Here is a 24120-nt window from a genome sequence, read left to right as displayed (position 1 = left end):
TTAATTATTATTCATTGGTCATACATTGCATTTACAAAAGCAATAAAAGAATATGGCCGAAAATGTATATTCGTTATATGATCAATAAAAAAAATGTGAACAAGAGTCATCAAGGCTCAATGATCTTCGAATTGATAAAATATGTAAGTGTTTGATTAATGGTTATGAATTCGTTCTCACTGTCAACATCTACTCGGACGAGCATGTCGTATAGAGATTGCAATGATAGTGATTATGAATTCGTCCGTGAATTCATAGTCAGTATTTAAATGTATGTGAACGATTATAATAATCACTCCCATCTTTAACTATAAGTAAAGCAAAAACCAAGTATTTCTATATGCATTGTATATCAAGATACATTTCCAATTGGAAGCATAATGAATATCTTATTCTAGTATATGATAAATTTCCAATTGGCATGTGTTCAAAGGTCAAATTAATATTTTATGCGTCCAATGAGATGTATCCACGTCGCAAAATTTGTACTAAATTCAACATTATTACATAATAATAATATATAGATACTTATATTACAAATAAACATCATAATATTCGTTCTGTGGAACATGAAAATATAATTACCTATTTTTTAACTGTTTCATTCTTCTGCAAAAAAAATGATATTTTATGAATTAGCATTATATATACTAGTTATTATACACACGCGATGCGTGTGTGTACAATCATTTTTATCATTATTGATGGACTAAAGTGAAATTTGACAAATTATGGAGGAACTAAATTGATATTTGAATAGTTGAAATAAAAAAAAATAAAAATAAAAGTGGGTGTTGAAATAAAAAAAAAAAAAACAAAACAAAAGTGTAATATTAGTATCATATAAAGGTAAAATTAAGAAAAAAAAGTTGGTGTCCTCTCTAGATAGTTATTATCATGCCCTCAAACTTAATAATATAGTATAGAAGTATAGATACCTATTGGGTTTTTTTTTAATTAAATCAAATATATTATTATTGCAAAAACACATTAAAAATGAATTGGGACTTTAGGGGTCGTAGAACTAAAATGTTATTTCATCGATGTATTTTAAAAAGATGTGACAAAACTTTATAAGATTTGCAAAAATTACGGTGCTGACATTTTACATATACTCATTGACATGTTTGTCTCGATGGTTAGGAGATGATGATGTCCATATTCTAAGTGTTACTGATTTATTAATACACGTGGTTATATAATAAATAGATAAATATATGAACATTGTAAGGAAAATTACATTTTTTTTTTAAATTTTAGATGTATGTTATTTATTTTTTGGTTACGTTATCCGTGAATAAACATTCTTAGTTCACTATTTTGCACATTTTTTGATTTGGTAATTTTTTTTCAAAGTATTGACGTGGCAGTGGAGAAAGATAATATTTAGCGAAAAAATATTTTACGTGACAGCAGATATTGCTGACACATCTAATGTCATATCAGTATTACGGTGAAAGAAGAACTAAAATTGAAAGAAAAAGCGCAAGTCAATGTCATAAGACCGTGAATTGACCGATAACGTGACAATAAAAAAACATGCGATTGGAAAAATAAAAAATATAACTTTTCTCACAATGTATCAATATATTATTCCTCATAACAAAATATTTCCATGGCAATTAAAATGTGTTGATGTGGAGTATAAAATGACATGGATATATTATACCTCATAACAAAATATTTCCATCGCAAAATTTTAGGTGCCTTTGGATCTACAATAAAAGATGTTTAACTTTAATTAAATATGCGAGACTGACTCGTATAATTTAATGATGTTAGAATATATGAATAATGACTAACCTCCGAAAACAATATGAAAGTAAGTTAATGTGGCGCAAATTATAAATTTAAAGTTCAAAATTAAGGATCCCACGATTTTGAAGTTTTGGATTCCATGAGCACCTTTTAGTGGGGTTTCATTATAGTTAGGTAATACTTTACTATATTGTTTAATATTATTACATATTTCGATTTGTTGGTTAGATGTTTATCTCATATGTTACGCCACAAATTATTTTATAAAACACATTGTAATTTCACACAAACATACATATACCATGTAGTAAATCTATTGTGAGATGATATCATGGATTTATATTCATGAAACAGGTAGATCGGTTTATATCTGGAGTGAAAAATACATTTGAGATGATTTTATGGATTTATATCCGTTAAACGGACAAAGACATAACCAGAGATTTTAAATGTGGTGGGCGGAATTTATATGTATGATATCTCAAATACCAACCATCACTCCCCAAGCTGATTATTTCTACTTAAATGTCACGATTCCATGCTCTTAGCATCAACTTTTTATCATCATTTTATATGAACAAGCAACTTTAAACAAACTTGGCTTGTACCATAATCTAATCTCCTTCTCTCAATGATAATTTCTTTTTTGAAAAATATTGCCACTGTCCAAGAAACTAAATTTTTTTTATCATAAATTATTTTAGTAAAAAATATTAATATGATGGGTTGCTCGTAGGCTGATTCGACACAAATAATTAAAATATATATTTTTAAAACTCCGATTTTTCATTTTTGCATCATATTACTTCCACTCAAAATTGCATTATACATACGGTCGTTATACAAAATTAAAACGCAAAAAGACTGTCTCATGGATTAATTTTTAAAACGAGTATCTAACTCGACCCGGTCTCACAAGATATTACTTAAATTAAAAGTGGTAAAGTTTGAACATGTTAATTAATAACTTGACTCTATTCAACGAGCCAAGTATGATAATCAATCAGTTAATTCATCAATACTTATAATTGCTTGGATTTTGAACGCTATTGGGCCGGTACGTCGAATGTGAATTTGGGCCATAACTGTTCGGCCCATTGTTTACATATATAGATCAGAAAGCCCGGTTTTCCTTTTTTCTACCTTCCCAGATGAACAAGATTCTTGAATTTGACGCACAATACCATGCGCTAAGACCCCGGAGAAGACTGGATAAATCTCTAACCCATCAACTTTCGTTGCCACAACTTCGAGTTGGAAGAATACTGGCGATGAATTCTGCGACCAAAGAAGATAAGAGAAGTGTGTTTTCCTCTATCATTTGACGTTTTAGTTGCAATGCTTCTTTGGACCTTGGAATCTTCGGTGTGAATGATTTGACTAATGTTGTGTTTTAGGTTTTTCGGGTAAACGTGTTGCTGTGATTGGCGCTGGTGTTAGGTATGTTAGCGAGAATCAAGGTGGTGTTAGAATCTAGTGATAAGATCATAGAAATGTGGTGGTCTTGTGGAAGGCTTGCGATTTCTCAACTCTGTTGATGAATTCCTAACTGTGAGTTGCTTGTGGTTTGTTACGTTATTTGGCCTCTTTTTTCTTTTCTTTTTTTTGCAGTGGGTTATCTGCGGCATACAAGTTGAAATTACAAGGTTTAAATGTCACGGTATTTGAAGCTGATGGGAGAGCTGGAGGAATGTTGAAAAGCGTTTCCCATGATGGTCTGATATGGGACGAGGGTGCAAATACCATGGTTCGTTTGTTGTAATGCAGTGCCTTCTAGCTGTTAAAGTTGCAAAATATCGTTTTTTATGCTAACTCAAATGACTTCTGCTTGACTTTGATATTTAGACTGAGAGTGAGGCAGCTGTTGGCTTTTTGCTGGATAATCTCGGACTCAGAGAGAAGCAACAATTTGTATGGCCCTTTTCCTTTTTGTTGTTTCTCCTTCCCCTTCCTTTTAGTTTTGCTTCTCTTGAAATGGGCTTGGACGATTTTTGCCAAGTGGTTTGGATTTCGCTGCAATAGCAATATGAGTAGTGAAGTATAATTGCATGCAATCTCAAGCTTATGATTTGGTTAATTTAGTTTGTGTTTTTATGCTTGAATGCAGCCAATTTCACAGCACAAGCGCTATATAGCTAAAAATGGGACCCCTGTAATGGTAATGTCGTCAGCACATTTACAGGAGTAGCATATATTGTCATCTTGATGATGCAGGAGGTACTGCTTCATGTTTGACATGTTCTTTCTAATATTTGGTAAATTATTCCTGTACAGTTACCATCGAATCCCATAGAATTGATCGGGAGCAATTTTCTTTCATCAAGATCAAAGGTTACTTACCACATTTGACTTTGATGACATCTCTTTATTTAATGCACAGGATGAGGTACCCCTATTTATTCACTGCAGTTTTCCTTTTTTCTTCTATTTCCAGCTTCAACTATTATTGGAGCCATTTTTATGGAAGAAAAATACTCTCTCTAAAGGGCTTGACACACAGGAAAGGTATCAATGATTGGACAAGCATGCTATACTAGATATTGTTTGCGAGCTTTATCTTTGTCCTCTTTATCGTGGAGTCCTTCGATATTTCTCTTTGAATGATATCTTTTCCTGATTAAACTGTCAACCATTGTCGACCACTCAACCCTATTTATGTGATTATCACGGAGCTTTATTGGCATATATTCTGTTAATCGTTGTTATTGACAACATTTTTGTTTGTCGATAAATGTCCTAGTTACCATTTTTGATAATGAACGACTTGGGGAATTTTATCTATATGTTATAGGAATCTAGTCAACTTTATTAGCATCTGTTCTCCTCCTTCACATCATACATTAACTTTACTTCGCTTAGCTATTGCTTCCTGCCATATGGAGAATTGAGCTTATTGCATGTGACCAACATTTACTTTTTCCTGCAGTGTTGGCTCCTTCTCCCAACGTCATTTTGGGAAAGAGGTAATCTATATAGTTTCACAAACTCAAAATTTTTCACATTTCAGCTCAACACTTGTCATACTTGCGATTGGCCTCAAACCAACATGTTGAATTTTGTCACACCTTTTTTCCCTATTTTTGTTGTGCCATCAAAATGGAATTTTACTTTACACCATGCTTATAAGTTTCAGCTTCCAAATATATTCTTACAAAATTATCATTAGGTTGTCGACTATCTCATCGATCCTTTCGTTGCGGGGACAAGCGGAGGTGACCCTGAATCCCTTTCTGTGAGTGATTTCAAATTTCTTTATCGATATGCCCAATAAATGAACGACAATATCTTTATCTATCCGATCAATGACTGAAATGAGGAAAATTGAAAGAATGGACATTGGAACGCATTTCACTCCTTTGGTGGTTTTGTTTTGATTAACCTACATATACCATGCTGTTAAAATCACCGAAAACGTTTTGCCTATTTTTTCCTTGACCAGATGCGCCATGTATTTCCAGAGTTATGGAACCTTGAGAAGAGGTAAGTTGGTATTTTTAATCCGTAGAATGGCAGTTGCTTATGGGTAATTAATAGTTTGAATTAATACTTTTTATGTAGACAAAGATGGTGAAGATCTTGCTTTATGACTATCTACTATGTATGATTATAGTTTAGACACATGGACACAACATTTGTGAAACAATCTAAACAATTCTGAAATATTAAACTTGTGAAAAGTCTCTTTCATGCATTTACGATTTCTGTTTATATTCTGTTGATAGTTCTAAAAACTTTGGTGTCTTCAGGTTTGGCTCCATTATAGCCGGTGCTCTCCAGTCGAAGTTATCTGCCAAAAAGGATACTTCTGGCGGAATGAAGAACTCATCAGCAAAAAAAAATAAGCGTGGGTCTTTCTCATTTTTGGGTGGAATGCAGGTACATATTGTTTCCTAACCAGGGGCGTAGCCAGGATTTTGTGCCTAAGGGGGCTAAATTTAATGTTAAAAACTTCATCAATAAAAAATAGATGGGTTAAGATATACATGTTATTTCAATCTTTTACACTATTAACATATTTAATATTTTTTCCAGTTTTTGAATAATAATCTCACTAATAATTTTACAAAAGACTAGATTTTATTATATTAATATTTTTGAATTTTATAATTCCGGTGTTCTCTAAATTCAAATAATACATTAGATTACATTTTAATAATAAAATTTTATTTTTAAAAAAATATATGTGAAAATTTGATTGAGTGAATAATAATATGTTTTCTCAAATAACTTGAAAAGTTATGTTATTATTAAAGTATAATTTTTAAATTTATTCTACATTATTGTCGTTCCATATTATCCAAAATAAAGAACTGATCTATTTTTCATTTTATACGAATATTTGTCCCTTTCATTGATCTAAATAAAAGACAAATCAATTTATTTCATAAGCAAAAATATAATTAACTCGATCATATGTAGTTTTTGAACAATTAAACAATTTTATCTATTACAAAACACAAAATTGTATATCTGATTTATATTTATAATTAGTGCATACCTACCAATCAAATAATGACCCCATTTAACAATTCATTGTAGGCTTAGCTAAGATGTTAAAACTAATGTGATAAATATGTAGGCCGATACTATAAAGTTTAAGCTCTGGCATTCACTTCTTTCTATCCTATATGGATGAATAACATATAATCAAGATACAGATTTATGCAGAATTAAATTGATTGTAATCCTCAGTTGCATTTCATGTGTAAAAGTTGTACCTGCTATTAACTTCATTAAAACCTTTTGTAAGGGATTTGGAAGGGTCAGGCTCTCTGTGGTTGTTATGCATGCGTCTTTAAACTTATATCATCATGCTAACATAAACTTTCTGGATACACTGACGGCCCTGCCATTGTAATGCGTTAGTTTATGTGTGTTTGCAGACACTCACTGACGCACTGTGCAATGTTCTTGATAAAGAGGAACTAAAACTCAAATCTAAGGTGCTGGAATTATCCAGTAGCTGCAACGAGAACTCTCCACTTGATAACTGGTCAGTTTCTTATGAGTCAGAAGGCAAGAAGCTTAATGATGAGAAGTCTTTTGACGCAGTGGTAGTTACAGTAAGTAAATGTTTGTAGAGAGGGTTTCATAATGTATTTTTACAGAAGCCGTTCTCTCTATTTCAAGCCCATGTAACAATTGATAGACTTCCTTGTCTACTATAAAAGAGACATCGGCTCTGGCCTCTTCTGTGAATATAAATATGGAAATAACTTGGACAAATTGCTTTTTATTGCAAATTATAATTCTTATGATGTTACAATGTTCAGAATGTCTGAGATATTGGAATGATTTCAATTTTTCTGCCAGGCTCCGCTCTCTGTTGTTAAGCACATGAATATTAACATAAGAGGAAGCCCTTTTCCATTAGACTTTGTTCCTGAGGTATGCATTTTTTAGCCTTTTCAGTGAACGCATCCAGGTTTCAGCATATTATTTGTGTTTGACAAATTCGAGAAGTTAGTTGCAAATGCGAATGTAATTTGGTGGATGAACAGTAATTGTTTGTTTTTCTAAAGGTCAATGATGTCATGCAAGTTTAATATATTCGTTCAGTTTGCGACATTTAATGAGTCTTAACTCTTAAGTTATTCATATCTTAGTGCTAACATCCTTACAATTATTAGTAGTTCATAATGGGACAAATTTGTGGACAGCACTTACTGCATTTAATAGGAAAGTACTTGTATGATTTTCTGTTTGATTGTCGTTCATTCTAGATGTAATATGCGCAGGTCAGTTATATACCAATATCTGTTATAATTACCACATTTAAGAGAGAGTATGTCAAGCGGCCCCTTGAAGGTTTTGGAGTTCTCGTACCTTCCAAAGAGCAAGAAAATGGCTTGAAGACACTTGGTGACACACTGCCCCTCCAGGTTGTGTAACTATTATTGTTATCCAACTGCTATAATACTTTGTGCTTGCAGGGACCCTTTTCTCTTCTATGATGTTTCCAGATCGTGCACCCAGTGATGTTCATCTCTACACCACATTTGTTGGGGGGAGCCGAAACAGAGAGCTTGCAAAGGCATCAAGGTATAGTAAATATCATTGATTGTTTTTTGCATGTCTCGAGTACATACAGCTTTCTCATAGTATTTTTTTCACAGGGATGAACTGAAGCAGATAGTGACTTCTGATCTCAAACAATTGTTGGGTGCTGAGGGAGAACCCACTTTTCTGAAGTATGTAATTATGCAGTGCGTATGGACTAGGAAAATAGTGCTTCCAGTTATACTTGCTTACATGTTATGCGATTGATTGCAGTCACTATTATTGGAGCAGAGGATTTCCTTTATATGGGCACGATTATAACTCGGTCATCGAAACTATCGGGAAGATGGAAAAAGACCTTCCAGGATTTTTTTATGCTGGCAAGTCTCCGGTTTACGTCTGCTCACTTTGATTTCCATAAATTCTTTTCCCCTTATTATTTTCTTTAACCAATCATATTTTTATTACCGGGAAACATTTTCATTTGTGATTTGGCTAAAAGCATCCTGCAAATTGTTATGTATTCCATCACACTGCTTGCCATTTTTGAATAATCAAAACATAAATCATCTGTTGAAGGGGGAATAATAGGTGGTAAAAATAAGGCAAACCAAGGGATAAACATGCATTTGTGGCGGTATGGAAACGTTTTGCTTTAGCTCGATTCTTTTGTTTGTGCTGAAACACATATTATCATCGATAGGCAACCACAAGGGAGGATTATCCGTCGGGAAAGCAATATCGAGTGGGTGTCATGCTGCTGATCTCGTGATCTCGTATCTGGAGGCTTTGTCAAATGCTTAGTTGAAACTCAGCAGCAGCGTGTAGCGGCTTTTCCTGACTGTATATGATTGTAGTCAGGTATGATAATGTGATTATTAGTGCTAAAGTAACTGAAAGTTTGGGAACCTTTTGCTTTTGTAGGAGGATGTCATTTCCGACTCATAACTCTATTACAGTAGTATATGTTTTATGTTTTACATCAAAATAATAGGAAGACAAATCTATACCCATGTATTTGTTTCATACTTTTCTGAAGAATACTCCTTTGTTTTTATTTATTTTTATTTAATCGAATAACTATATTAATATATTTATGTATCATTTTTACACTTAAGTAATTTATTGAAATCATCGCACAAATAATCAATATAAAGAACGATCGAATATGACGTTTGACACTATTTGGAAAAGATAAAACTGAAGTAGTTTGTTTCCGGTCCTAATTTGAGGGGGCCACGGGGAATGGCGCAGATGCTCACAACTTTAAATGCAAGATTGAAGCCTTTATCGGTACAAATTATTAGAAAAAGAAGAATAAATCATCATTTCACCCAAAATCCTATTTGGATAAAAGCTCTATTCCAATAACTCGGTGGCGGAGATAGAAATATGATTTTGTCCTGATTAGAATTTTAATTCTAAAATCTTTTAATATTTTAAATTAATCCACTCAGATTAATATCATATTATTCCAAGATTATATAAAATTTACATATAATTTTTTTAAATCATATTATTCTAAAATTATACAAAATTTACATATAATTTTTTTTTAAAAAAATATTGGACCACCCGAGTTACTTGCATGTTGCTCCGCTACAAAATTTACATATACATTTTTTTTTAAAAAAATATTGGATCATCAGAGCTACTTGCACGTGGCTTCGCCACTGCAATAACTAAACCCTCTTTCGATTCCTACCTCTAGGGATGTTCATCGGTCGGTTCGGTTTTCGATTTTAGAAATGTATAATCCGAATCCGAACCATTTTTCTTCGGTTCGGTTAGGTTTTCTACCAAAACGGTTCGGTTATTTCGGTTTTGGTATAATTACTTAAATTAATAATATAAATATATTCTAAAATATAATATGTTAACTTTCTATATGTTTCTTTACTAAAATATTTAAATAAAAGGTCTAAATTAATTAAACAAACAACAATCAAATAAAAATTGTTCAAAATGGTTTTTAATTCACTAAATATCATATCAAAATATATAATATAAATAAAAATATTAAAAAATTTATTAATTTAATGAGATTTCGGGTTTTTCGGTTTTGACATATATAATCCAAAATCGAATCAAACAAACTTCGATTTTAATATTTATATCTGAATTACAAAATTCGGCTTTCGGTTCGGTGTTCGGTTTTTTCGGTTTGGATTTTTGATTTTTTCGGTTTTATCCGAAGTTTGAATGTCCTGACTACCTCTGGCTCCAGCATTTAAAGTTTATTTAATGGAAAATTTGAATTATTCTGTCGAAATTATATGTTTTTCTTTAATATACTTTTCGTTTCTTACCCCTAATAATTGTAATAAGTCCAATCTCAAAAGTCTAGCTATCCAATTTACGTGCTTTTCTAGAAATACTTTGTTATATACTTATCTTATGTCATGTATATTTAAAAGATGCAACATATGGTTTTCATTTCAAATTCCTATTGGAATTTTACTCAAATATTTAAAAAAAAACAAGTTTATTTTCTTGAAAATGTAAGTTTCATTCTCCTATATAAATTACTCGAGTTATTTCTCAAAATTTACCCCAAAATCTACGAAAAATAAACCAAAATGACGAAAAATATCCATTTCTTGTTGCTTATGCGGAAGCAAAATCATTTAATGCAGTGACTGACTCAGATTCTTCATTTTCACCCGCCACCATTATCATATCAACGTGAATCTTTCCTTTCCCGAACCAGAAACCACAAATATACAGCATTCTGCTGGTGCCTGGGGTAGCTCAACGTTGCTTCTTTCTGCTTTCTTTTATGGTTTTCCATAATAAGCTATTCGCCAGCCATCAATCTTGGAATTCCCATTTGCATTTTCAGTTTGTCCTTGGTATTTGAGCTCAAATTCTTTCATTTAAAACTAACAAATTAATGATTGGGGTACGATCTTGAATGTAGTGCTTGTCTTGTTGTGTCTTCTTTTGAAGTAATTAACCACTTTAAAGGCAGTCTCTTTGGAATATGTCATTTTAGCTCTTTATGGAAAGACTCTTATCTATGGGTTTTTTTTTTCTTTTCTATTTCTTGTTGGCCCTGGCTTGACTAGGTGAAATTTGCAAATGGGGTGTTCAACTTATTTCATTCTGGTGTTTATTTCATGGGTTCTCTTTGCGTCAAGGTCCACTCATCAGTTGCGAAGCTATGACATGGAGATTCTTCTCCAGCTGATGAAGCATTTGGAGCACCCAGTGGTATTAACTGTTTGGGAAAATAGCAATGGTGACCCACCGCAAATGAGCATTAAATATGAGAATGATTCTGTCACCGAACTCAGGATTATTGGAGCTAAGCCTGCAAAGATCAGCGAGTTCAGTGGATTTGCAGTACCTAATCAAACCTTATCTCAGAGTTTCTCTGTTGATTCTTTATTTACTACATGGACGAGGTTGTCCAGCTTAAGGGTCCTTAGCTTAGTTTCTTTGGGGATGTGGGGGCCACTTCCTGATAAAATTCATCGTTATCTTTGCTTGAAGCTTTGGATTTGAGTTCGAATTTCTTTTATGGTTCAATCCCATCTGAAATGTCTAGGTTGGTAAAGCTTCAGACTTTGACTTTGGATGGAAATTTTTTAAATGATACATTTCCTGAGTGGTTCCTAAGAAGAACAGGTTGAAGGGTCAGATTCCCTCGGCATTGTCCATAATGGCTTCGTTGACTGAAGTTGTGATGTACCACAATTTTCTTTCTGGGAAATTACCTTATTTGGGTAATTTAGTTAGCTTAAGTTTGATAGATTTGAGAGAAAATAATTTGGACTCTGAACTTTCTCCATTGCCCAACAAGCTGGCTAATGTTTTCCCGAGTCTTGTCGATCTTTCTGGTAACAGATTCATTGGTCAGCTTCCGAGTTGCTCGAGTTGCTTGTACTCTGCCGCTGATGTTAGAATTGTAAAAATTTGAGGGAATTGTTTTTCCACCAATGCTACTAACCAGCATCCGGCAAAATAATGCAAAGACCTTGCTAGTGGGAAAAGCTTATTTACGAGACAGGTAATAGCCATAGTGGTTGGTGTTATTTGTGGAACTGCCATTATTGTAGCCATCCTCTTGGGTGATGGATTTGTCACATTCTGTAAAAGACACGTTGTACAGGAGAAGGTTGTTCAGCATATTGCACTGAAGGTTGTGCAAGAGGGTGCGCGGTCAGGGATTTCAACTGAAGTTATTGAAAATGCTCGTGAGTTGAGTCAAATTTAGAGTTTTGCGCTTTATCAGGTCAACTCTTGCAAATACCAGCAAGCTTGGTTACATTTAATTTTATGTCGTATCATGCTCTTTTGAAGGTGGTTTTATAAGCAAATCAAGAATTTACTAGACGTGGAAATGATTACAAACATCATGGAGGCATCCCCACCATGCTTTCGTGTTCTATCTTTTTTCAATATTGGAGAATTTCATATGTAATCCTTATAGTATAATAATCTTTTTAATGTCTTTTTATGGGTTCTTTTTTTGTAATATAGTATTAATTTCGCCAGCAGAGAAAATGCTTGACCCTGCTGCTTCAGCATATAGGGTGTTCTCCATAAAAGAACTGGAGTATGCCACAGGGAAGTTCGAGCAATAATGGTATCTGGGTGAAAGCACTATTGGAAAGGTATCCTTGTGCCTGGTTTAGTTCTGTTGGGAATTAAATTTTAGTTCTTGACTACCTCTGGGTTCTACCTTCGTATCTGCAGGTTTTTAAAGGAAAGTTAGAAAGTGGTGCCTTTGTTGCCATACGATCTTTGACTTTATTTAGAAAATAATATGCCTCAGAACCTCAAGTTGAGGCTGGATTTGCTCTTAAAACTTCGTCATCCCAACCTAGTCAATCTTCTGGGTCATTGTGTTGAAGTAGAAATCAAGGAAAATGGAACTGTGAATGGATTGTTCCTTGTGTACGAATTCATTCCAAATGGGAACTTACATTCTGGTCTTTCAGGTACTTTTATTTTAGGCACTATCCTCGTCTCAATTTGGAGGATGAAGTCATTGCCTGACTTGTATAATGGGAACTAAATGCTGGTTGAACGCACAATAGAGTCTTTTGTTTCTTTTGGTTATTGAATAGAGTTTGATAGGATTGAAATACGTGATTAGCCATTTTAATCATTTTTAATACAACAGTTCAATACCATGAGTTTCGATCTTGTTACAAACGGAGTGCGATCTATTTGAAGCCATATTGCACAAATATTATATAGGCATAATCTGTTTATGTTTCATCATGTGATTATTTCAAAATATATTTGGACCATGTATCTGTCTTGTTTTAAAACTAGTAATGGTAGTTTATATGTTGACCATGTTAAGGTTGTGTGATCGTACAATCTCTGTTTTGTAGGCGAAAAAAGATGCCGAGAAATCAGAGTAAGGAACATTGTATTTAACATTCTCATTGAGAACACACAACCAGTTTAGCCTCTTGCATCTCAAAATTTAGTAGATAACTGTGCTTCCTATTGATGACCATCGAAAAAGATTCGAAGCAATAACATACTTTTCAAGATTCCTATATGAAAATTCCTATGTTAGTTTGTGATTAATCTCTAGAGATGTCTGTTTCAGGCACGTGGAAAAGCCAGATGACGATGTTTACAACTTTGGGATCATATTGCTCGAAACGCTTGTAGGTCCTGATGCAAGTGAAAACAAAGAAGCATTTATGCTAAATGTAATGGTATTTTAATGTAGTAACAATACATCCCTTGGTAGTTCCAAGCAAATATTTCATCTCTTGTTGCTTCCACGTGATAGGCATCCTTCAGCAGCCAAGATGGTAGAAGTAAAATAGTGCATCCAATCGTGCTGAACACCAGCTCGAAAGAATCCTTGTCCATTGTGATATCCATCACCAAGAAATGTATATAATCCGAATCCTCGAACAGGCCGCCGTTTGAGGACGTTCTCTGGAATTTGCAGTATGCTGCTGAGGTCCAGGTTACTGCTGATGCTGATCAGAAATCAGATAGTGTGACATAGTCATAGTTTCAGTTCAGATAACTAGCTGTCCTCTTCTGAATTTGTCATTGTGCAAATATACATAGAGAATCCATGAAGTTACAGATGAGAGGGACTCGATATCGCGTCGACAAGAGATTGTAGAGAGAAAACAAGTGAAGTATCGATATGTTGGAGAAGGATTTGTATTCCAATTTTGAGGTGGACTTAAAAACGGTTTATTTCATCCTACCTATGCGGGCATTGCCCCCATGATAGGATGGATGGTCAAGATTTGTCCATGCATATGTAGGACCCACTTTTTCTTTTGAAATTGTATGTTTGGCAAGATCTTGACCATCCATCCTCTCATGGAGGCAATGTCCACATGGGTAGGATCTCATTAACCCTTAAAAACAAACTTGAGTCGTGAACAATTCCCAACTTTTTCGGGTCCTTTACAAGATTGAGGTATCTCGATCTATCTGCTGCATCTTGGGGCGGTAGGATTCCTCAAAATCTTGTAAATCTTCAGGCTTAGAGTATTTAGATTAAAAAACACGAGATAGGTTGGACATAGAGACTTATGAAATTATCTTGTTTTGTGAAATAAAAGAGCAACTTTCGACTTCAGTTTGGAACTTTTGGGATATTATCCGGTGAAATTGAATTTGGACAATAATCTTTCTATTGGATATTTGGTGATAAAAGTCCCAGCCCTTGTGCAGAGTGTGCATCCAAGCAGATCCAACTATGCCATTAAAACGTCAACAACGAAGTAATACAGAAGCAAAATTCAGAAACATCACATGCTCATCACCAAGAAATAAGAATGCAGAAGGTACAGTTTGGGTAAAACTTATAAGAAAAATATCATGACAAGTTACATATACTTGAAACCCTCCAAAAAAGATGGGAGAGCAGCAGTATTCTATCACACAGAACAGGAACTACAATAAGAGATCATTAGGCAAGGACTCCTTCAGGAACATCCCATTTATCTTCATCGGCATCTCTCTTCTTGGTCTTAGATGCTTCTTCTCTATCTTGCGTAGCGTTTCTCCCTTGAGGGCTCCTGCTAAGATTTTAATAAAATTACCTGATCCAGAATCACGAAGACCAGAATCATTATTTTCTTAATTTATATTATATATAATTGATATACAAGTATATATTACATTTACTTGCTAGAACCTCTAAATGTGCCAAACCACAATGTAAAAAATTGCAGCTACAACAACTACCTCCGAGTTGTGGACTTTCCATAGAGATGAGTATACACTGGCCTCGTTCGATGTACAAGAATCATGCTCAGAACAACTGCAAGAATGCAAAGTCCCGACATGATCAACGAAGTCAAGAAGAAACATATCGCCCCGTAGCACTTTAGAGCTTCTTTTGTGCTTGAGCTGATCACGTGTCGAGCTTGTTTCTCTGCTTCGCTATCGTATATGCTGCTGGCGATGATGCCGGAGAATATCAATGATCCTGCCGGATTGGCTAATGTTAGAAAGTTGTACAATGCTCCAAACTTCTTCAGTCCGAACAACTCGGAAGCGGTAGCAGGCACTATTGCCCAGTGTGCTCCGTATCCGAGCCCGACCAGAAGGGTTCCGACGTACATCGCCCCTGCCCAACCCATTGCGAAAGAGAAATGTCCCATCGCCATTATAAGTTGGGCAATGGCCATGGCAACAGGCCGCGGATATGCGTACTTCTGTACAATATTCTCGGAGAAGTAACCGCCACCGACCCGCCCGAGGAAGTTCCAAATGCTGATCATGGAAACGAATACATGGGTATTGTCGTACCCCAAGGACTGGCTCATCTGGCCCAAGTTGTCGATCACCATCAAGCCGGAACCAGAACCTAAGAGAAGAGAGAAGAATATGAGCCAAAAGTCTGCCTTTATCAGTGCTTCCGTCAATGTAAAGTCCTCCCCCCGGTGCGGCCTTCGTTTCTTGATTCTCACAGCTCCTTCTGCAGCTGCTTGGGCTAATCTTGCCTGGAGCTGAGCCATTTTCTTTCGTCTCTCCGAAGCTGGAAGCAAGTCCACTTCTCTAGGCTTTTCGTCTTCGATCTCACTGAATATGACATCCTCATGGGGTACCAATGGCTCCTCTGCTGGTGACCTTGGGTCCCGAGAGAAACTCAAGGTGACTGGGATAACAATGGGAATCAACAACAGAACAAATAAAACTAGAGTGAAGATTGTGATAACAGTTGGGCTCAAATCAAGCAGATCTTCAACAAGCATGACCGCCATCAGATACGCAGCCAAGATCAGACATATGCTGTAGATAAAAGAGAAACTGAACCCATCCGACGACCTAATCTGTTTGTGACCTCCAACCGGCCTGACCACGAACATCAGACCAATGACCACCATCGTCGGCCCGACGGCAACCATAAATATGAGTGAAGCGTGATCTGGGGAATGCATCATTGCATATACCTGAGTCAAGATTGCACCTCCCAACCCAGCAAAACCCTTCAGTATTCCCACAATTGGTCCACGGCTTTTGGGGAAGTTTTGCACGCAAGAGACTAGCGCAGCTGTGTTGAAGTAGGTCTCCCCATTTGTTCCTACGAATATAAGAATGCACATCTGCAACAAATTCATCAAGAACAATTCACTATCGCATATCCTGCCTCAATCTTAGAAACATCTTTTTGTCAAATCAAGAGCAATAGTTTGACAAAAATCGATATAATAACGATCGATACTCACAGTCCATAATGGCAAAACAGGAACTCGGCCGGTGACTACAAGCCAAACCAACCCATATCCAACAAAATTCTGAATAGAGCCAACAAGAATAGCACCCCACAATGGAAAAATCTCAGATAAACTCCCAGCCAAGAATCCTACGCTATCTCCCAAGTCTTTGGCCACGCCCAACCACGCAACCTGCTTTTGGTTATAGTTTAAACAACTTTTGATGGTCGGTGAAATGCTTCCGAACAAATATCCAATTCCCGCACAAGATTGTATCCACATCGCGGCCACGAAAACGAGCCATCTGTTGTTGAAAAAGGAAGAAATCCCATCATTCATAAAACACATAATTAATCAATCCTTCAGAGAAAAACACCTTTAGATGAATCTATAATCTTCCCTATTGCTTCCTAAGGTGGTTTTCTGCAAATGCAATAATAGTTTTTTTTTATGACCGCTCTTTGGACCCCAGAAAATTCAAAAATAGAGAAGAGAAAATTATGGAAGTTTTGGATTGATTTGATCTGATATCATATGACAACGATTTTGGTGGCAAGAGTTCTTCAATTTTTATGGTCAATGCCTTCTGGAATTGGCGAATGCAAATGGGATGGTGGGTGGATGCCATTGCAATATATTGAAAACATCAGCATAAAAAAACACAAAAGTAAAATTCAAAACAAAACGCAACTTTTTGTATTAATTTCCTGTCACATCAAAACAAAAAACCTCGATTATCCAATATATATATAAAAAAAACATTAACAACTTTCTCCCGACATCACAATCAATTCAAATATCTCCATTATTATTTAATAGATCCCACAATCAACTTATATTATCTATTTATAGACGGTTTCACGAATTTTTATTTATGAGATAGATTAATCATATCGATATTTACAATAAAAAATAATACTCTTAACATAAAAAATAATATGTTTTCATTGATGACTTAAATAACAGATATGTCTCACAGAATACGACATGACGTCTCACACAAATTTTTCGCCATCATTATATTTATAAATTCATGATATATGTAAATGATCTACTTTTTTATATGCATGACTTATTTTTCATTAAAAAGAATATAATATTTATTGATTTAATATTTTAATTTTTTATAAATTATTATTGAAAATTTATATAATAAAAAAAAAAAGAATATATCATGGCTACATTCAATCTCTAGTTTGTAATGATTACCTGAAATAGTTTCTGAAAGGCTCAATAAATTTTTTATGTGTATTAAAAAATTTATAAGATGAATAAAAAAATTGAAAGATTTTATGTGTATTTATAGACCATAAAACGACTAGTTTAATTTTAAAACTATATTACAGTTGAAAAATTGAAGCAAACAATTAAAAAAGAAAAATAAGAATCACATGGATGAACTGACTTTTTTTGAAAAAAAAAAAGCTTTCTGACATGGGATGCCGTAAGTCACTTTTAAAAAATAATATTTAATTCTCAGAAATATTGTAGAAAATCATCTATAAATTTTTAAATTTTCTAAATTTCTTTCTCAACAATTATTTTTGCACTATATATATATATATATATATATATATATATATATATATATATATATATATATATATAATGATACGCGCACAACATTATAGTAGGACTCTATCTGATTATTGTTGTGTATTAGAAGAAAATTTCAAAAAAATTCTTAATCTTCAATAATAATTTGATTATGACTTCAATAATATTGTTTTAATATTGGGATCTTTAAAAAACTGTATTTTTGTTCCTTTAATTTTTTTTTACTTTGCAATTTTAGCTCTATATGTTTTCAAATTGTCTTTAATCCTGTATTTTTTCTATTTTTGACAATTTTAGTTATTTTTTCGATTTTCAATACACATCAATACTGCATTAGTGCCATATGAACACGACGTAAAAACAAAAATAACATACTAAAATTGAAATCTAACAATCTAAAAGACCAAAATATCAAATATACAAACATATATGACCAAACAAGCAATTTTCCCTACAAAAATTAAGCATGAAGTCTAATCTCGTTTCAAAAAATTTAGGGATCAAAATTTTTGAACAATTGTTTTACCTAGAAAAAGCTTCCTTATTTATTTATTTATTTATTATTATTGTTTTTTTTTTATCTTTTTTAAAAGAGTGAGTCTTATGTGAGCCCGTCTCACGGATCTTAACCTGTAAGACGGGTCAACCTTACCCATATTCAAAATAAAAAGTAATACTTTTAGCATAAAAATTTATACTTTTTCATGGATAAACTAAATAAGAGACCGTCTTACAAATAAGATTCGTGAGACCGTCTCACACAAATTTTTTTCTTTTTAAAATTAGATAAGCAAATCCAATGGTGGTCCAAACTTGTGGTTAAATTTTTTTTCTCACACAGTATCTGTTCTTCCAATTTGTATAATGGTGACGGTATAAAACTGTATCAGTATTACAAAGAATGATCGAGTGAAGTTACATAGCATCTGTTCTTCGAATTTCTTCCATTGTAAACCTGTTAGATAATGAATGGGTGATGTGGTTTTTAATCACAAGGATGGTGGAAGCAGCTTTAGAATCTACCAACGCGAACATGTCTCCTATTGTTCCCAGTTCTGAATTCTCACTCCAATCTGAAAGTCCTCCCAACAGTGGTGATCTTGTGTCGTGTCGTCTTCCAACCATAATAACCTCGTGCTCGTTCTCTATGGATCGAATCAGCGCCACCGTCCCGGTTCCATCTCTCACCACTTCTTCTGCATAACTCACCCTCTTATTATAACTATTGTTTCGGGATTTCACTAATATCTCATTCATAACTTCGTTGTCCAACTTCTTTTCGATGTTTGCATCCAAATGAATGTCGACACTGATTGCCTCGCCCTTGAGGATCAGCCGATATATGGTCAAGTGGATGTTGGCTTGTGCCACCATCCTTGATCCTACAGCAAGCGCTTCTCGGTCGTCTGGGCCTCCGATGAAAAAAATAGCAACTCTAAATAGGTCTCCGTGAGATGATGGTGCTGCTGATTTAATGGTTGGTGCTCTATCGACCACGATGGCTGTGGTACAAGGCGCCATTTGGAGTACTTTGTCATTCATCGCCCTTATGCCTGACGATGACGATTCAGCTGTTGTGTTGAATCTCCTGTGAAATGGAATGATCACGAGTGAAACCCTCCTGTCCACTGCAATTTCACACACTTCATCGTGCATGCTTGCATAAGGAGATATCGCAGTAAAGGGGTGCACCGTGATGGCTCCATGGTATCTTTGCTGCAAGATTTGGAAGGCATTGATGATACTTCTCGGTGTGTAACCCTTGGCAGAGTTTACTTTCGCAAGTTTGTGGGGAATGAGTAGTGGACAAGAACGACCAGCAAGCTCGACAAGGTGTAACAAACACACATCAATGGGGGTGCGCTTTGTAGGATGGAGGCTTTCAAGAAGCTCGATTATGGCAGGGACGTTCTCTTGGCTGTGCACGCAAGCTAGTACCCGGAGTTCGGAATCTGGCTTTAAGTTCAACATTGTTCTCCTCTTGTAAAATGTGTGCCTCCGCAAAGGATCGTATAAGTACCTAAGTATATTGGTGCAGCTAGCGGTAACAATTAACATTGATGCGCACAAAACCACGAATGATTTATCATCTATTGCCTGTGCCAACAAATTAACTAATACAAGATCATCAGTTTTCAAAATAATATATATGTTTTTGTTGAAGCATGCAAGAGTATAGAAAAATTTCACAAACGTACCTTGTTGCTCTTCAACATCTTGAACAGACCTAGTTCCAGAACACCTTGTACATTCATCACAAGGCCAATCTGAATGGATTCCCTAAGTGGTACTCCTACACAAATGGAAAAGAACATTGCTCCAAGAAACTTACCCACATAGGCGACAAGTATGACAGACTGAACTGTCAAATAGTCTCCGATTGTAACATTGAATATGTCGATGACCAGCCCGTTCTTCACGAAGTAGAGAGGCATATAGAGCCAAGAAGTGATGAAGTCTAGCTTCTGCGTGAGGGCTGATCCCAAGGGAGGGCCTGCGGGTATCGCCATCCCATAAACCAGGGGGCCAAAGAAAATGTTGAGCCCAACGGCTTTACTGCAAAATCCAGCCATCACAATACCAACAAACACCAAGTAAATGAAGCTCTGCTTCAAGGGTTCTCCCTCCGGGTTTCTGTCCAATGCCCATAGAATAATGGGTCGGACCACGAAAGCCACCAACAACACAAAGCCAATCCCTACTGCAATAGTTCTTACAATCTTGATCTTGGAATGTGAACCATCATCCCGCATCAAGATAGTGAGGGTTACGATGCAGAAGGCAAATGCACTGCTGACCAAGGATGATGACAAGGCAACTCTCCCGAACTCGGTATTTGCCATTTTTAATTCCGTGAGGTAGCGAGCTACGACTGGAAAACTAAGCACAGACGACGCCATAGCCACCGGACCAAGATAGGGAGTCGTCAAACTATAGCTGAGTCGCACCATGATGGATGAGGCAGAGATGCTTAACATTAATGGCAGCACGACGGTGGAAACCCCGATGACCATCTCTTTCCTCTCAATCTTGCTCAATATCCAAGGATCCAGCTGCACTCCAATGAGGAAGAAGTAGAACATGCAACCAAACACTGCAAATGCATCAAGAATGATTAGACTCTGATAGGGATACACGAGTTCTGCAAAACCTGCAACCCTGCCCAAAAACGATGGACCTAACACCAAACCAGCCTGCATGAACAAAACATCATCAATCCATACAACATTTCAATCCCATTAGCCCATTGGCAAGCTAAAGTACGTAATCAACAAAAATCAATTACCAATATGTGGATAACCATGCTGGGTTGGCCGAGAGGGCTGAGGATGCGAGAGGTGAAGAGAATAAAGGTGGAGGAGAGGGAGAGCTGTACCAGAATGAGAGGAACGGAAAAATCAAGAGGATTGGTGTTGGCGAAGATGCCCCTCGAGTGAAACATCCCGGTCGGAATGCAGATTGATGAGAGATTTCCCTGTGGATGATATATCTCTGCATATGAAGCTATGTCATCGGGTTCCATCGCAATGGACCCCATTTTCAGACATCAAACGCCTGCAAGAAACAGGCCAGGAGGGGTTAAGGAGAGAAGAATACATGCAGAGGTTTTGAATTTGAACGTGAGGTTTGGAGGAATTCAAGAATTTGAGGTGCTCCCATTAATTAAAAAAATATATTTTACTCTTTACATAATTTTATCCAATCCATCAAACAACATTTCGCTAAAAAAAATATCAAAACAAATTATAAGAATTTGGAATAATGATTTATCGAATTAAGTACTAAATTAAACTAACATAACAATACAAATACAATGATATGAAATTTTTTAAATTGATTAAGCAACGTAAGAGTGTAAATAGAATTATATGAATGTATTTTAATTAATTAAACAATATAAGAGTAGAAGAAAATATTTTAGTATATGATGTTGTTATTTATCTACTCATTGTATCAATTGATTGATAAATATGCTCCTAAAATTTAAAATTACATCTTAAAAATCTAAAATAGTATTTACTTATAATTTTAGGATTATGAACATGTAACAACAATTTTTATTTTAAGTTATATTCTAAATTATAACTACGTAATATCGTAAATTCGAAATCTTTCAAAAAACTATATTTTGTTAGTCAACGTGTGATATAAAAAAATAATAAAACATTACATTAGCTAAAGAAAGTCTATGAACACAAATTGTATTTTGAGAAAAAAAATTAATATATTTAAACATAAGAATTGAAAATAAAGTAAATAAATACTTCATTCATCCCTTCTAAGGATGACAATGGGGCTGGACGAGTTCGGATATAGAGATAATAAGCTCATATCCACCGCGAACTACTTTGGAGATTTTAAAAAATAGCTGAACCCGAACCAAACCTAAAAAATCGGGGATCTCATCCCCGTTTCGAGTTTTCACCGCAGGAGCCCCAAACCCGTGGAGAAAGTTGTCATCCCTAACCCCTTCTATGCCCAAGATATATTTGCTTAAAATAATGAACTAAGAAAACTTTATTTCCAACAATTTTATTAAATGGAGATTCACTTCCTTAAATTAATAATTGAAATACCACTATTCTATCTCAGAAAAGGGTAAAAAATATCACAACTCTAAATTAATCTTCGGTGTCATGTATCATCATAATCATTATTCCATCATTTTTTTAGAATTACATTTGCTAAGGTTCGAAACCAATTATAACAGAAAATTTGAATTTTTTTTCACTGTATATTTATATTTTAAGATTTTTCTTATTATCATTTGAAAAATAAAATCATGTATACTAGTAATGAATTATATATATATATATATATATATATATATTTATATATATATATATATATATATTTATATATATATATATATATATATAAATATATTTGACATTAATAATTTACCAAATTTGTATTAGAATAAAATATAATTATTTAAGTATAATAATATTTTTCAATTCAATTGATTATTATTAGAAGGTTATCAATAAATTAGATTCATACCGTGTCTAACTTCTTCAAATTTTTCTCTTTTTGTTAATTAAAAACAATAAAATTAAACATCACAAAATAGTGATGTACGAGATAATAAATAATAATGAGATAATAATAACAATGAGAATATTCCCACAAATAATTATATATTTGTAAGAGTGACTCTACTTTGTAGTCATGTGACTCTACTTTTTTTTTTTTGTATATAGTAGATGTTGTTATTGATTTTTTTTCAGAAAATAAGTGGAAAAAGTATCAATTATGATATCATATATGAATAAGCTCAAAATATATTATATTTTTTGTTCAAATTAATTGTTTATTGATTTTTTTGAAATTTAATGTTTGATTATCTTTTTGTCATTATATGCGTAGTGGATTAAGAATATGAATTTGACCGATAACAAAATCAGAACTAATAATGCGAGTTATATGACCTAAAATGTTATTTCCCCATCCACATACCTTTCAAAACAGAAAAACAAAAATTTGTGTGAGACGATGTCACGGGTCGTATTTTGTGAGACATATATCTTATTTGGGTCATCCATGAAAAAATATTACTTTTTATGCTAAAAGTATTATTTTTTATTTTGAATATCGGTAGGGTTGACTTGTCTCACAGATAAAGATTCGTGAGACTGTCTCACAAGAGACTTATTCTGAAAATATAACTAATTAACCTGTAGAAACTTGTGTGCTCAACTTTTGGTTGCTAATTATATAGAGCTAGATATAAATATTTAAAAAAGAATTTTTTGTCATGTTGAAATGGCCGGGCCATTGTTCATGTTTTGGACGAAACAAGGAGATCAGTTGAAAAGCGAGCCACGTCTTTACGACAAGTCATCCCGCAGCTTCATTGTTTCCTTTTTCTTCTAAATTTTCGTCTTCTTTTAAGCTTGAATTTGTTTGATTCGATGAATAAATCTCAAATGATTCCGTTTTTTCATAATCTGAAATCTATCAGATTGACTCAGAGAAAATTTAGGACGAAGAATGAATTAAATTTGTGGAAATTACGAGCATGCATTATTCTTGCACATACATATTTGTGATAGTTGATACATATCGTTGTAGCCGTGACCTACGTTGAAGGTGCGCGAGAAGTTCTTGAATCCGGCGATTCTCAGAGCATATATGAAAC

General features: G+C 34.4%; 3 protein-coding genes and 1 pseudogene across 7 annotated transcripts; 2 read left to right on the top strand and 2 right to left on the bottom strand.

Moving 5' to 3' along the window:
- The first annotated feature begins 2888 nt into the window (after positions 1 to 2888).
- On the top strand, positions 2889 to 8819 carry LOC140823464 (protoporphyrinogen oxidase, mitochondrial-like). The gene is made up of 18 exons (XM_073184827.1): positions 2889 to 3060; positions 3156 to 3198; positions 3370 to 3505; positions 3604 to 3669; positions 3866 to 3916; positions 4033 to 4089; positions 4193 to 4263; positions 4685 to 4721; positions 4925 to 4990; positions 5198 to 5238; positions 5505 to 5634; positions 6642 to 6821; positions 7072 to 7146; positions 7497 to 7620; positions 7692 to 7800; positions 7875 to 7949; positions 8032 to 8138; positions 8462 to 8819. The coding sequence occupies exons 1-18, from the start codon at positions 2910 to 2912 to the stop codon at positions 8560 to 8562; spliced, it is 1620 nt and encodes a 539-aa protein (XP_073040928.1). The 5' UTR covers positions 2889 to 2909; the 3' UTR covers positions 8563 to 8819.
- A 1531-nt stretch (positions 8820 to 10350) lies between these two features.
- LOC140823462 (probable inactive leucine-rich repeat receptor-like protein kinase At3g03770) lies at positions 10351 to 13755 on the top strand (annotated as a pseudogene).
- Positions 13756 to 14497: 742 nt separating this feature from the next.
- On the bottom strand, positions 14498 to 17066 carry LOC140823461 (protein NUCLEAR FUSION DEFECTIVE 4-like). Of its 4 annotated transcripts, none has more exons than XM_073184823.1 (3): positions 16434 to 17066; positions 14944 to 16310; positions 14498 to 14780 (listed from the first exon to the last, which is right to left on the bottom strand). In XM_073184823.1, exons 1-3 carry the CDS (start codon positions 16767 to 16769, stop codon positions 14669 to 14671), a joined length of 1815 nt encoding a protein of 604 aa, XP_073040924.1. In that variant the 5' UTR covers positions 16770 to 17066; the 3' UTR covers positions 14498 to 14668. The 4 variants fall into 4 exon arrangements, with proteins under 4 accessions (XP_073040924.1, XP_073040927.1, XP_073040925.1 ...); XM_073184826.1 differs by having other exon boundaries at positions 14498 to 14801; positions 14947 to 16310; XM_073184824.1 differs by having other exon boundaries at positions 14947 to 16310.
- Positions 17067 to 18808: 1742 nt separating this feature from the next.
- Positions 18809 to 21640, bottom strand: LOC140823459 (cation/H(+) antiporter 15-like). Of its 2 annotated transcripts, none has more exons than XM_073184820.1 (3): positions 21265 to 21640; positions 20177 to 21172; positions 18809 to 20075 (listed from the first exon to the last, which is right to left on the bottom strand). In XM_073184820.1, exons 1-3 carry the CDS (start codon positions 21514 to 21516, stop codon positions 18894 to 18896), a joined length of 2430 nt encoding a protein of 809 aa, XP_073040921.1. In that variant the 5' UTR covers positions 21517 to 21640; the 3' UTR covers positions 18809 to 18893. The 2 variants fall into 2 exon arrangements, with proteins under 2 accessions (XP_073040921.1, XP_073040922.1); XM_073184821.1 differs by having other exon boundaries at positions 20177 to 21072; positions 21355 to 21544.
- Between the last annotated feature and the right edge of the window lie 2480 nt (positions 21641 to 24120).

Source organism: Primulina eburnea, chromosome 2 (assembly GCF_022965805.1).
Source record: "Primulina eburnea isolate SZY01 chromosome 2, ASM2296580v1, whole genome shotgun sequence".
Taxonomy (NCBI): Eukaryota; Viridiplantae; Streptophyta; class Magnoliopsida; order Lamiales; family Gesneriaceae; genus Primulina; species Primulina eburnea.
This window is presented reverse-complemented; position numbering and strand designations above follow the sequence as displayed.